Source organism: Lytechinus pictus, chromosome 2 (genome assembly GCF_037042905.1).
Source record: "Lytechinus pictus isolate F3 Inbred chromosome 2, Lp3.0, whole genome shotgun sequence".
Classification (NCBI taxonomy): domain Eukaryota; kingdom Metazoa; phylum Echinodermata; class Echinoidea; order Temnopleuroida; family Toxopneustidae; genus Lytechinus; species Lytechinus pictus.
In genome coordinates, this window is record NC_087246.1 from 22,018,474 (window position 1) to 22,031,259 (window position 12,786).

The window sequence follows — 12,786 nt, forward strand, 5'->3', positions numbered from 1 at the left end:
ATCACCTTTTTATAAGATAACCTATCCTGAGTCACAAATTACATATTTGAACAATTTATGTCTTTATCAATCATATGATAACTTTGGCACCATCACGTTTGTCAATTTGTCCCTCTATAGCTGTCACGCACGATCAGTGTTGATCGCTTTTAATGGGTTAGTACACCGTGGTATTGATTCATGAATAGAAGAATTGATTGCCTCTTATCCAACTAATTTTGACCAATGTTATGAACTATATATCAAGGACTTACAGCGCAGAGTGCAATCGTATAAGTATTACGTAATGCTGGCTTATTCGGTCGCGGTTATGAGGAAATATATAATTGCTTTAGTGATAATGGGTACCGGTATAACGTGTTGCAATGTCAAAATGGGTGAAGTAATCATGATGATAAACAGAAAATGAAAGCATCAAAGTAAAAGTACCTGGACGTATGAAACAATGGTGTCATATGAACTTTAAATGTTAGCACAACGGTTATTGTTCAATATATTACAACATTTGAATTTCATCGTACTTTCTTATGTATTAAAGCCATTGTAGTCGTTAATCTCCATCTTCGAGTGTAAACATCAAGGCTACTTTTAAATTCTCGCTACCCCAAATAGCGATTTCGCCGAGATCCGGGAAAATCCCTGTAACGCGCATTGCATTATGGGATAGCTTTTCGGTATTACAACTTCCTGTTCGGAACGTCCATCAATGCACTGTTTTTGCCATTCAGATCAACAGTGCCGTCATCCACAACAACACAACGTCGCTTTCGCTCGGAAAGTTCGTGATCACAACCCTCTCTTTCATGATACCATTTAACGGCCTTTTCTGCTAAAGTCACTAATTCTGCCCGAAGCTTTCCATTGCACGGTATTCCTCTGTCAGTTAAGATTTGTTTAAGTTCCGAAACTGATTTTTTATCCATTTTGTGGTCGACGAAAAATTGAACGGAATGAATGCTGTAGATATATTTAGCGTCTAGTCGAATACGATCGTGATGTCAGGCCGGTCACTAAATGCAAAATTTTAAGATATTCATTTTTTCAAGTAAAATATATTTTTTATTTTTATTTATAATTCAAATGGAATCAAAAATGACCAAATTAAATAACAAGTATTATAATCTGTACATATTACGCTGATTGGCATCGATTTCAGCGTGGTGGAATCAGTATCGCGAACCTCGCGCGAGCATGACTCTGAACCGGAAGTGGTGATGACGACCCGACGGAGTGAAAATTATCTCGTCTCGCGCATTATTAGATTTGTGTTCCTATTTGGGGTAGCGAGAATTGTGATGTTTTAAAGGAAGGGAATAATTATTGTACGTGTAAATCCATGGTGTAACTTTGTCGTGTTTTTTTGTCTGTGAATATATCTGACTGCTAATAGAATGAAACCAAGTGTCCTCTAACAGAGTCTATGCACGACGAACGTAAATTCATATAAATAATAATAGAAACACCTCTCTATCAGGCTAGTACACTGTAAAAACTGTGGTGTTAAAACTGACACCGGTTGGTGTTAATAGAGGACCACACCCTGAGGTGTTAAAATTACTCCCTATAGATATTGAACATAACACCAAAGAGTGTACATGTAACAACCAAAGGTGTTGTAATAACACCTATATGTGTTAAACTAACACTGTCAATTTAACACCGGTGTAAAATAACTGGTGTGGTTTTCTATGTACACCGGTTAAAACCATAGTTTTTGCTGTGTAGAGGAGTTTTCTCTTCTTTCGACATGCTACAGTCGCACTAAAGAAACTGACTCCAAACAGACCGAGCGTTTGCCATTTGAAATTACGTAAAAGTTGTCGTCGGTCTTGAGTCGGTTTTGCTGGTGTAAAAGTAGTATAGCATTGGTTACATTGCTGTACGGACAAATTATTCTGGACTTATTTGATCATTTTTGTTTTCCTTCTTATCTTTCGTTTTTCTCCAGGTTCGGGATGAGGTGAATAGATGCTCCTGTCCGATGCAGTTTCCAATGATTCGAGAAGCAGAGGGCAAATACAGGATAGGAGACTCCAATACACTCATCTTTGTGAGGGTAAGTGGGTTTTACACCATGGCTAGGATGGGGGGGGGGGGGCTCCAGGATAGGAGACTCCAATATAATCATCTTTGTTAGGGTAAGTGGGTCTTACACCATGGCTATAGGAGGAGAAAACGGGGGGGGGGGTCTACAGGATAGGAGACTCCAATACACTCATCTTTGTTAGGGTAAGTGGGTTTACACCATGGCGAAAGGTGGGGTGGGGGGGGGGACTACAGATAGGAGACTCCAATACACTCATCTTTGTTAGGGTAAGTGGGTTTACACCAGGCCGAGGGATGAAGGAATACAAAAAGAAATGTGCCTTTCATGGGTAATAATAAGCAAGATAATAATTCTTAACTGTAGGCCTGTAAAACTGTAAAACCATATTCAGGCACAAACAATTAAAGATCCCGCTTCATTCGACATTTTCTTACAAAACATTGTGAAAGTGATACATCCAATTATCATTAAGTAGGCATCTGGTATGTGTACTCCGGCCTTTCCGTTAGATTCTTTGATGTAGTCAGGGGAGATGTAGAATGAGCAAAAAATGTCGATCCCAATAAAGTACTTGGATCATTTTGCGCATATCGATTTGAGGCATGTATGCTTCTTTCTTTAAAAAGTATTATTAAGGAAGACGGAAAAGGGACGAGAAAAAAGTGGGTGACGATGGGCACTTTCTTAAACCACTTCTAATCGAAACACCTGTTATCTTTATTCATTACCATGTCTATCAAGTCTTAAGACTGATGTCTTTCCCCCTTCATGCTAATGTCGCTTTCGTTCTTAATTCAAATCTGTCATGTACATCCTTGTATTTTCTACCCCTCGCTTTTCCCGCGTCTTTATTTTGTTGTAAACATACACGTCCCCTCCATCTCGCCATCATTTTATATCATTTCCTCTTCTTGTCTGCATCGTGTTTGATTACCCTTCTTCTTGCCCTAAGCAGTGCCTCTCTGTTATCCTTCCATATCCCGAGGAAAGCAACGGAAGCCATTCGTTGTCTTCTCTAATCAATATTTCCCGTCACATTCGTTATTCACCCACCGATTTAGTTCAATATGTGGGACCACATGTCTAGCATACTTCTCTGTGTTCTTCCGTTAAACCTGTCGACAACCTTGTATGGCATTTGATCGAAGACGTGATCAATGTTTTTCTTCATCCTTCCACAAATTTGAACACATATATATTTTAAAATTGGCTGGGCGGAACCGACTTTATTCCAGTCATAGATTAACTGGAAGCATTTTTGCATGTACATTGGTCAGCATCGTAACAAGACACCCAACTCCCTGGGATGACATCTCCTTCGTATGGGATTCCCACATTAACATTATTTTAGAGAACGTTATTCCGGTAGTGGGCTCTCCGTCTCTTAAGGAGGGCAAGTGTCATAGAATATTATCCGGGGGTTGGGGGTGGTCAAAGAGGGTAAATGTCCCCTGTTTGGAGGACTATTCTTTACGAGGCTGTGCTTTCGAATTTGATGCTGATCCCCCCCCCCTCCACCTTGATATATCCTGGATCTGAACTTGCTTCTACACTCCAGCAAAACACAAACGCAACTTAACTTGCCAAACGTCAGCGGGGAGTTGATCGAGAACCTCATGATTTTTTTTGATAATTTTTTTTTGTAAAACAATGCAGTTGATATGCAATTCAGCCTTTGGCTGCTACTGATTTTTTTTAATAAACCATTACCATCTTCTGTGCCTTTACGAGTTATCGAGACAACAGGAATACGCCTCGAATCAAAGCTGTCCATTTTGGAGAAGAATCCATTCATCATTGTCATCGGTCATAGCTATTATTGTTACAAATATTAAAAGGAAGCGGGTGTTGCGAGACGGGTAGCTTACAATCAGCGGAATGGAGAGAGGAGTTATAAAAACATGATTTTATAGATACACGAAAGTATCCAATTCTTTCTAATTGATTGTGATAATGCTGAAAACAGTGCGGCTAAAGTTAATGTACCTGTGTGTTGTGCATGCATTGAGTATAGCCTTGATCATGTTGATGCTGGAGTTGGTGGTTATTTTTCTTTGTGAATATTGTATTTGTATCCCTCTGATGCGCTGATAATGAGAGAGGAAAGAACAACAGAACTTTATAACAATGGCGCAAAGAGTATGATTTTATTTCGTAAGTTCATCAATGCTTACTCTCTCTTTCGCTCTCTATAACTCCGTTTTGTAAGTCTTCACATATTATGGTGAAACCTTGTTCTTTTATTGAGCTCTTCTTTTGAAAATATATTTCATTTTTATAAGATGGTCGATACATGTAGGTCCGTTAAAGCAAAGCTTGTTCGCGGCAGCTGATGATTATGCTTACTTACTTCAGGAGTCTTTTGGGGGAAAATACAATCATTGGAGAAAGTCAGAACCTGCCCTCTTTAGGAAAAACTCGTGCGTCAGTGCCAAGATTTGACCGCGTTTGACCATGATTAAATCTGTTATTGACTTCAAGCTTAACCAAATGTGCAATATATGACTCCGAGGTGTTGATAAGCGGTGCTTACTCACTTACACCAAAAAAGGAAACCCAAGAAAGTAATTGCATTACTTAAATTGATCTCTTAATCCCAAATACATCAAACTCGATCAGATCACATCGCAGGCCAGTAAATCCAAGGCACCGCAAATCATTCGTGCAATTAAAGATTTTAGTTAAACCCTAGGAACTTACCGTCTGGGCTGTATTACAACAAATAGAAGGTCTTGATGACTAGTATATGACTGATTGACCATTTCATTTGATTATTTGACTTTAAAAATGGATTCGTTCGGACTTTTTGTTTCACCACAGGTTCATCATAGTGATGAGGGACTTTAGATGGTGATTAACTCCAATTAGCTTCATTTATAAGGGATCTGTGTTTGATGGTGACTCTGGTTCGCGATGCTGACATTGCTTTTGAATTTATTTCATTATTGTCTCTTAATTTCATTTCCTTTGCCGAATGATAGTCATGTCTTTGATGTGTTGGCCGACGTTGGACTAAGATGGCGCGCTTGCTATCATCGGCACAGTGCCACCTCTATGAGTGGCTCTGCATCGGTACCTTAGAATCTGGGGGGGGGGGAGCGTTTCATGAAATGACTTGTCGGACGCTTTATCCGACAAGTTCTCTTTTTATACGACAGTTTCCATAGTAACACTGCTTCTTAGCCAATCAAAATAAAGAAAAGTTGTCAGATCGGACAACTTTTATGATGAAAATGTTGATGAACTCCCCTGATGCGCTCTGTAGCGTTGTCCTTTCCACATAAAAATATTGGACAAATTTATTTCTATCCAAGTACTTGTTTTCTGTAAGGGGTTCTTGAAGGGATTGGACGGATAGCAACCTCAGTTATCAAATCACAGGGGGACTAAAATTGCTTTTTCCTTTTATCAGTTTGGTCCCTACTAAAAGTTTGTCTATTCACTCCTCCATGACTCTAGCATGTTTATTGCTTTCCAACAGACCCGGCATTACTTCACTATGTTGAACATGCCATGTTTTTAAATTACTTCCTCTCGTCAATGTAGATTTCCCATTTTAGTTTTTGAGAAGTCTGACACATCCATGACATACCTATTTGAAGACTTTAAAGTTCATATTTAGACATTATATTGACGTAGGAATAAAGTTACTCTCCGTGAAAGGTTTACTCATCGTAGCGAAAAGCAACACGCTAAGGCCACTCTCATCATCTTTACACTTCTCATGCTTCTCGACCAATTAGTCTGGATTTAAGAGCGATGAAGGGTAATGTCAAAGAGCGGGGGACGCCCTTTGTTTCGGCATTACTGACTCATTTTTTGCCTTGATATTGTCATCCATGGTCATTTCTATTATGAGAAAGACATAGAAATTGTCTTTAGGGGTTGTCGGAGGTTGAACTAATTTCCGTATAAAGACCATGTACCTCTCTCCCTACCTATACCCCATACAATATGCGGTGGTGTTTGCTAAGATCCCTGGTCCTTCGTGGTTTCCATTTTTACACTTTGATCTTTTATAAAAGTTCGTCGTCACTTTTCGAACTTATAGGTAAAGGTAGCCCGCTGAGATTTTGTTGTTAGATAATTATCATAAACCCGTTCTGTGTGGGGGTTTCGAGGGGTGGGGGGGGGGGGGGGGTGGGGGGGGGGTAATCTGGTACAGACTGCCCTAGCAAGTTAGCTATAAACTGCGGCGTTACCCAACCTCTCAAGGGGTCTTACTAATTTATTATCTCAACTAAGTGAACTGACGCATATCAGCCTAATGAACTCAATAAAGTTTCACATTACTCATTGATTAAGAGACTTAGGACCATCTGATTAGGACGCTGTCTTTTGATCGACCTTGTCCATTACCTCCTTTTATAGTAACTCCCTCTATGACTGCAACCCCCTGATGATTGGTCTGACGAACTTGCCCTTTGTCGGCCAGATCCGATTCCCTATGTCCCGTTATATTACAAAATTGGTCCCATGACCGTTGCATGTCCTAAAAGAATGATATCGCTGAACGTTCTTGCTTAGTAATATTTGTAATAAGCGTAGCCTGAAGTGGTTTTCTTCTGTAACCGAAATATTCTTTCTTGTGCATGACTTGACAACCGCTGACTTGAGGGGTATTTTTTGTACATTTTCTTCCTATGTTTTATCTGATGCTGGGATGGGATATAAGAATTGCAAATCTCGATATTGACAGACATAATTGTGACTATCTTTCTCTTCTCCCCTTTTGTCTTCCGATCTCTGCAGATTCTTCGTAAGCACGTCATGGTTCGGGTTGGTGGAGGTTGGGATACCCTGACTCACTACCTTGATAAACACGATCCATGCAGGTGTGCAGGTTGGTAACCTTACTTCATACAATGTGGGTCAAGGGTTCAAGGGTTCAAATCAAAGTTAGACCCATTAATATATCACGTAAATGCATTAAACATTATTTGAAGAAGAACAGGAAGAAAATCAGTATTTGGAAACACAGTGCATTATGTCGCACTCTTGCCAAGGGACGTACTTCCGTGCAGTAGTCTTTAGATACTGATGTTCGCAAGGCAGAACTGATGATAAGAAACAGATCGAGAGCAATCAACATAATTAAGGAAAATGCATAGCCTACTCGTTACCAGATGGTTCATAACTATATTTTGCAGATACTTTTGCGAAACTGTACAAAATCAGGAAAACTAGTCATAATGTCACTCATTTATCACTATTAATTGGTTGGATGAAATATGTTAAAATATTTTTCCTATTTATGATTGCCTTGTATGTTTTTTGTTTTTGATATAATTTCCCATGTTATTTGTGTTTATCATCATGTAGTGCACAAGAAGAATCAAAGACGAAGTACAGCTGGAGCAGACTTTGGACCAAGAAGCCCAAAAAGAAAGTGAGTTGATGAACTATCTCTCTATACTATACTATTTTAGAGTAAGTTTTCTTTATTGTTAAAAGAATTTATATTATTTGCTCCTCCAACCCATTCTGTTGAATCTTTTGAATATGATTTAGGTACTTTAGTAAGTAAATAGTAATTATCTTAATGCTGCTTCTGTTTATCATTTTAGGAGTTCAGTGAAGGCCTCTGATGTCTACCACGCTCTCAACAACCGTAGTTCAGAAGGCACTACTTCTCCCACAGAGAGTGGAACCACACGATCCAACTCGCCGACCAACTCCATCAACCATGGGATAAAGCCAGATGTCCGTCCTCGAAGCGCGATCATGTCGCCGACGCGACGACAGAGCACCGGAGACACTTACCGTCCAAATAGCCTGAATCTCAGTGTCAGGAATAGCCCACGTCCGTTGCGCAGAGGAAATAGTTTTGATTCATCACCAAGGTTTGTGACATCTCCGGACTCTAGTGACACTTACAGTAACCCTGACCTTGGTGGTAATGTCACCCCAACAAAGGACTCTACCTTGAAGCGGAATCATAGCCGTTCAAACGCACGTAAGATCACACCCGATTCTGATAGTACTGCTTGTAGCGAGCCAGTGCCTATGAGCATCGGTAGTCCTGTCCGAAGAAGAAATGCATCGAAGCAATTATCATCAAATAGCAACAGGACATCGCAAACAGCAACAGAAGAGTTTATGAGGCGTAAGAGGCAGCAGGCTCGAGCCCAGTCGATGCAAGAAGCAGACTGTAAGCTTGAACGTGAATCATGCGTCCAGAGTGCGCCCACCAGCCCGACTAGAAGACGTGGTAACCCTTTGAGCACAAGCATGAGATCAGCAAGCAGGCCACGCGACTTGGTTAGGCGGGCTGCAGTAGGTGCAGCGGAGGAACGGCGAGTGGAAAATGGGAGTGGACGGGAATCTCGTGGAAAAACTGTAAAGACAACATCCGATTCCAAGGTACCCGTTAGAGATTATAGCATGAGTCCTAGTTTAAGTAGAAGGAGTTCAACTCCAGGAAATATATCACGAAAGTCACGCCCTCAGTCTGCGAAGACGAGTAGGGAACTAGACAAAAAGCGTCTGTATAGCTCAGAGGAACCTGTTTTAATGATCAAACGGGATGATGGTGGAAGACATAGGGTGGACAGCACCAGCAGCTGTGAATCTAACGATAGTAGTGTTAAATCTGGATCAAGAAGCCTTAGTGGAATCCCCACGAGAAGACTCTCTGAATCCAACCCAAATAAGAACAGGTATAGAAGTATATCTGTAGACAGATCCAACAATAACTCTGATAAATTTGGTGCTGCTAGTGATCGTAGGAGGAGTTTGTTCGAGCGAACACACAATGATCGTTCACGCAGTGATCGTACACACAGTGATCGTAAAAAATCTCTTGAACGTTCAAACAGTGGTCATCGAAAACCTTCGGTAGAACGAACATCTCCACAGATCCACAAGGTACGTTCAGAAAATGTCCAACCGAGGTCAAGGTCGCTGTCCCGTGATTGGCAAACAAATAGTTTGCGACTCCCCAAGACAAGCAGCAACAAGTCACAGCATCCTCTCTCGAGGAGCTCGTCAGCACGGGGTAGTCCTGTCCGCCGCAGAAGATCAGACATTCCACTCAAATCCAACTTTCTACGACCTGACTCGTGGGATGACGGATCAATCAGTAGCGGTGCCAGCTCACCTGTTGGTGGAGCAAGTGCAAGTGCACCACCAACAACATCTCGGTCACGACTAAGACCGCCCACAGCCATTCCGTCACACCTTAAGCTTGACCACTCTACCATGACGTCGGTGAGGTCAGACAGCCGTCGTGACAGTCGTCCAACGAAAATTCCTTTACCCTCTAGTCACAAGCGCCTGCTGGAATCCCAGAGTAGATCCCGATCCAACTCACTCCCAAACATCCTTGCGGATCTTCTGGAGGCTTGGCAGTCTGTCCGGAACAGCACTCAAGAGCTTCAGAACATGGATACCTTTGACATGTCACCCTGCCGAAGCAGTGAGGGTGATTCCATTTCACCGACATCCTCTGTGCGGACCGCACCAGACCTCAACCATGACTCAGGTTATGAGGACAATGCTATCCTCAAGTTCTCACCAAATATTGGCAACCATCACCCTGTCCTTCCTTCTATTGATTCCACTGATAGTTGATTAAGTAGACCAAGAGCATTCACCAATTGCTAGTTAATCCTTTCTGATGATGAGGCTCTTGTTGCCAGCGGGTTACTTGGGTCATCATGCCAGCGCCAACCATGTTGTAAATTGTTGCATTGGTCGTAGTGCGTTTGTAAAGCTTTCATGCCATAGCTTTAAAGATAAAGATTATTGTATAGATAAAAGACTATTATTTATTTTGATCCAATGTGTAATAATGTATACTTGTCATGAATGTACTGTCATGTAATTGGAATATGTAAATGAGCTTTCCTAGTGGTCATAAGAAGTGAGTTTGTGGATGTGCGTGAATCATGTAGCAGCAGAGAAAGCTTGCTCGGTAAGAATAGTCCCGCCATTATTCCCTCGTTTGTGCCTTGATTCTAAATCTTGAGGCATGACGTAATGATATGATAATGTCCCGGTGTAAAAGAAAGAGACTAGAACCAAGGCTAGTAAAGTCCAAGGTATATCTGAAAAGTTTGAGAATAAAGCGAGAGAAACAGTATTGTCAAGTACTTTTTAATAAAATCTTGACTGTTTTGTGCGATATGCAAGATATTACGATAGATATGAGGATAAAGATATTACGTAATTATTGATCATAGTGTTTGGTGCATATTACCATGAAGGGAAAGTTAATCACTGTGTAGATTAAGTCGAGATGCATGTATAAAACCCTTTGCAAATAAAACTGCGTAGGTAAAAAAAAAATATTTATAGACAAAAATAATCAAAAGTCGACAATCGCTTTTTAAGTTGTGAAATAAACATTTTGAACAAAATGAAGTTTGTTCTTCTGATGTTAAAGATGTATGTTTTAGTTTTTTTTTTTTAAATATACATGTAGGTATAAAAGTAATTGTGCATTGCGTAAGTAGACAAAAGTGGTGGGAAAATAGTGAATCTGTGGTTTGGTCCAAAATGTAAAGATTGTGGATTCATCAAAAAGTTCTAAATAATGCTGCGCACCATTCTTGTCAAATAATTTAACCTTCGGACATTTAGGTACATACATTTATTATGTCATTATGAACTTGTGTAAAAGTCATATAGATATAGGAATTGTTACATCTGTAGAGTCCCTAAGTAATGATGTCGCATTCTCCTGTGAGTAGTGGCGTTTCTAGGGGGAAAATGATGTCCGAGTCCAACATCTGACATCGGTACTCTAGTATCAATGTGTATGCATCATTTTAATCCTTGACATTCCGCTCATAGCTACATTATCCCCGTTAATCTATTTATCTTAAAATCATGATTATGTAAGGATGTTGTAAGTCTATGCAATTGTGTACAAAAGGATGATGAAAGTGCCTGCTATTGCTTTTTAGTTGGCTTTATACTTCTTTTCCTTTTTTTTTTGTTATGATCATTTTGACTTCCCTTTTTACTTCCATACATTTTGCTCCTTTATATATATTGGCTGAAACATACATGTAGTACATGTACTGACATCACATCCAATTACGGTTGCTAAAATATTGATGCGACACATTTTTTTTGGTGAAAATAAGATCATGTTGAAGTCTGTTTTTTTTAACTGCAGATTTTTTAATCTATATTTTGAGGCAATAGAACGCATAATTGGCGATGTAATGATTTGATTATATTAATTTGTATAAAATGTACATGAAATATTGAAATACAGATTTATGGAGATGTGTTTATCGTAGCAAAGAAATTTCTCCAAGGCGGATTGAAAAGACAATGACGTATTAATTGATCGTATTTTGTTCTATGTTTATTTTATTGTTGTACTGTATATGTAGATTCATTATGTTGTAAATGGTTCTATCATTTCCCATTACTTGATGTTGCTCTATACTTCACTACTTTGCAGTTGTGTTTATTATTTTCAATATATATTTTTCACCTTTGTTTCTTGTTTTGTTTAAAAAGACATGTGTATCAATTGTCATGATTTCCCACGTCGTGGATTCCATGTAAAAATATATATAAAAGAGATGTTTAGAAGACTCGTCATAATCTTAAGATTATATGAAATATAGTTGATTAAACAATCAGTTGACTGATGAAATAGATAATTAATCAATTAACCAATTACCTTATCAACCTTTGAATATAATATTTTTATTATTTGGCAACGGCTGCCAATTTTAATATAGTCAATTACGGGCCTCTGCCGTTGTTATTTGTTGATATTTAAAACGAAAATAGTTTGTTAACTTTTTGAGCAAACACAATATCAATGTAGATTTAAGAGATTTATATTCTCTTTGTTTAAGTGAGAACATTTATTTAAAAATAATATTTTAACAAGTTTTTCAAGAAACAATACTTTTGTACCTTTCATATATTTAAAGCTTTTAGATCAACTAGATTATATATGCCCCTTATTGGCTATTGATAATGAAAATAAAATGTAGCTTGTTGAGTAATAAACCACATTTCTTAAAAGTAGATTATATACAAATCTAGGAGATTCTTTTTTGTTTCATTTTTTTAATAATAAATCCAATTCTCAACAAACAATTGAGTTCTTCCTTAAAGTGTTATTCCATTTAATCTTCTGAATTTATATGCCCCTTGATTGCCTGATAATATTCAAAGAAAGAAGTAGGCCTATTTGTTTAGTTTGCCAGATTTTTTTAGTAAATAAATTATAAATCAATAACGTTGATATCCCCCTGTTTAAAACTCTTAAGCATAGTAACCTTTAAAATCTTAGTTCACCCATAACTCAAAAGCAACCAATTTTGTGAGTACTACTAATTTAACTTATTGCGTTTTGTATGTCCCATACTTGTTGATATTTAAAACGATAATTCCATTATATTTAGCTACCTGTACTTTCCTTAGAAATTTCTTTAGAGATCGTATTTCATAAATAATATTCCCAAAATGTATTGATCTTTAAAAGATTCTGTTTTTCAATCAAGATTCGGTGAAATCACTTGTTATTTCGTTCAATGTTTTTGTTCATTTATAGAAATGATATTATTTGTTTGTCTGTACTGTCCCCATACTGTAAGTTAAGAGAAGTGTAACTTCAACTTCTATTGATCTACTCAATCTTTCTGTGTTTTGTTTTCTCATCGTGTGTTACGAAACATCGTCTGAAATAAATATGCTGGCCTGAATAATAAATCATGATCAATTTATTGTTTATTGTGTTGTATTAGGAGAAGTGTGGGTGACAA

General features: G+C 38.6%; 1 protein-coding gene across 1 annotated transcript; it reads left to right on the top strand.

Annotated features, from left to right (window-relative positions):
* The first annotated feature begins 1,950 nt into the window (after positions 1-1,950).
* Positions 1,951-12,733, top strand: LOC129254568 (GAS2-like protein 2A). Its single transcript, XM_054893045.2, has 4 exons — positions 1,951-2,056; positions 6,800-6,890; positions 7,370-7,436; positions 7,615-12,733. The coding sequence occupies exons 1-4, from the start codon at positions 1,982-1,984 to the stop codon at positions 9,617-9,619; spliced, it is 2,238 nt and encodes a 745-aa protein (XP_054749020.2). The 5' UTR covers positions 1,951-1,981; the 3' UTR covers positions 9,620-12,733.
* The last annotated feature ends 53 nt before the right edge of the window (positions 12,734-12,786 follow it).

Excerpts from the sequence above, each read along its gene's own strand:
- LOC129254568 (XM_054893045.2), top strand. The coding sequence starts at position 1,982 with ATGCAGTTTCCAATGATTCGAGAAGCAGAGGGCAAATACAGGATAGGA. Across the intron at positions 2,057-6,799 it reads ATACACTCATCTTTGTGAGG|ATTCTTCGTAAGCACGTCAT; the intron begins GTAAGTGGGTTT and ends CGATCTCTGCAG. Across the intron at positions 7,437-7,614 it reads CCAAGAAGCCCAAAAAGAAA|GAGTTCAGTGAAGGCCTCTG; the intron begins GTGAGTTGATGA and ends TTATCATTTTAG.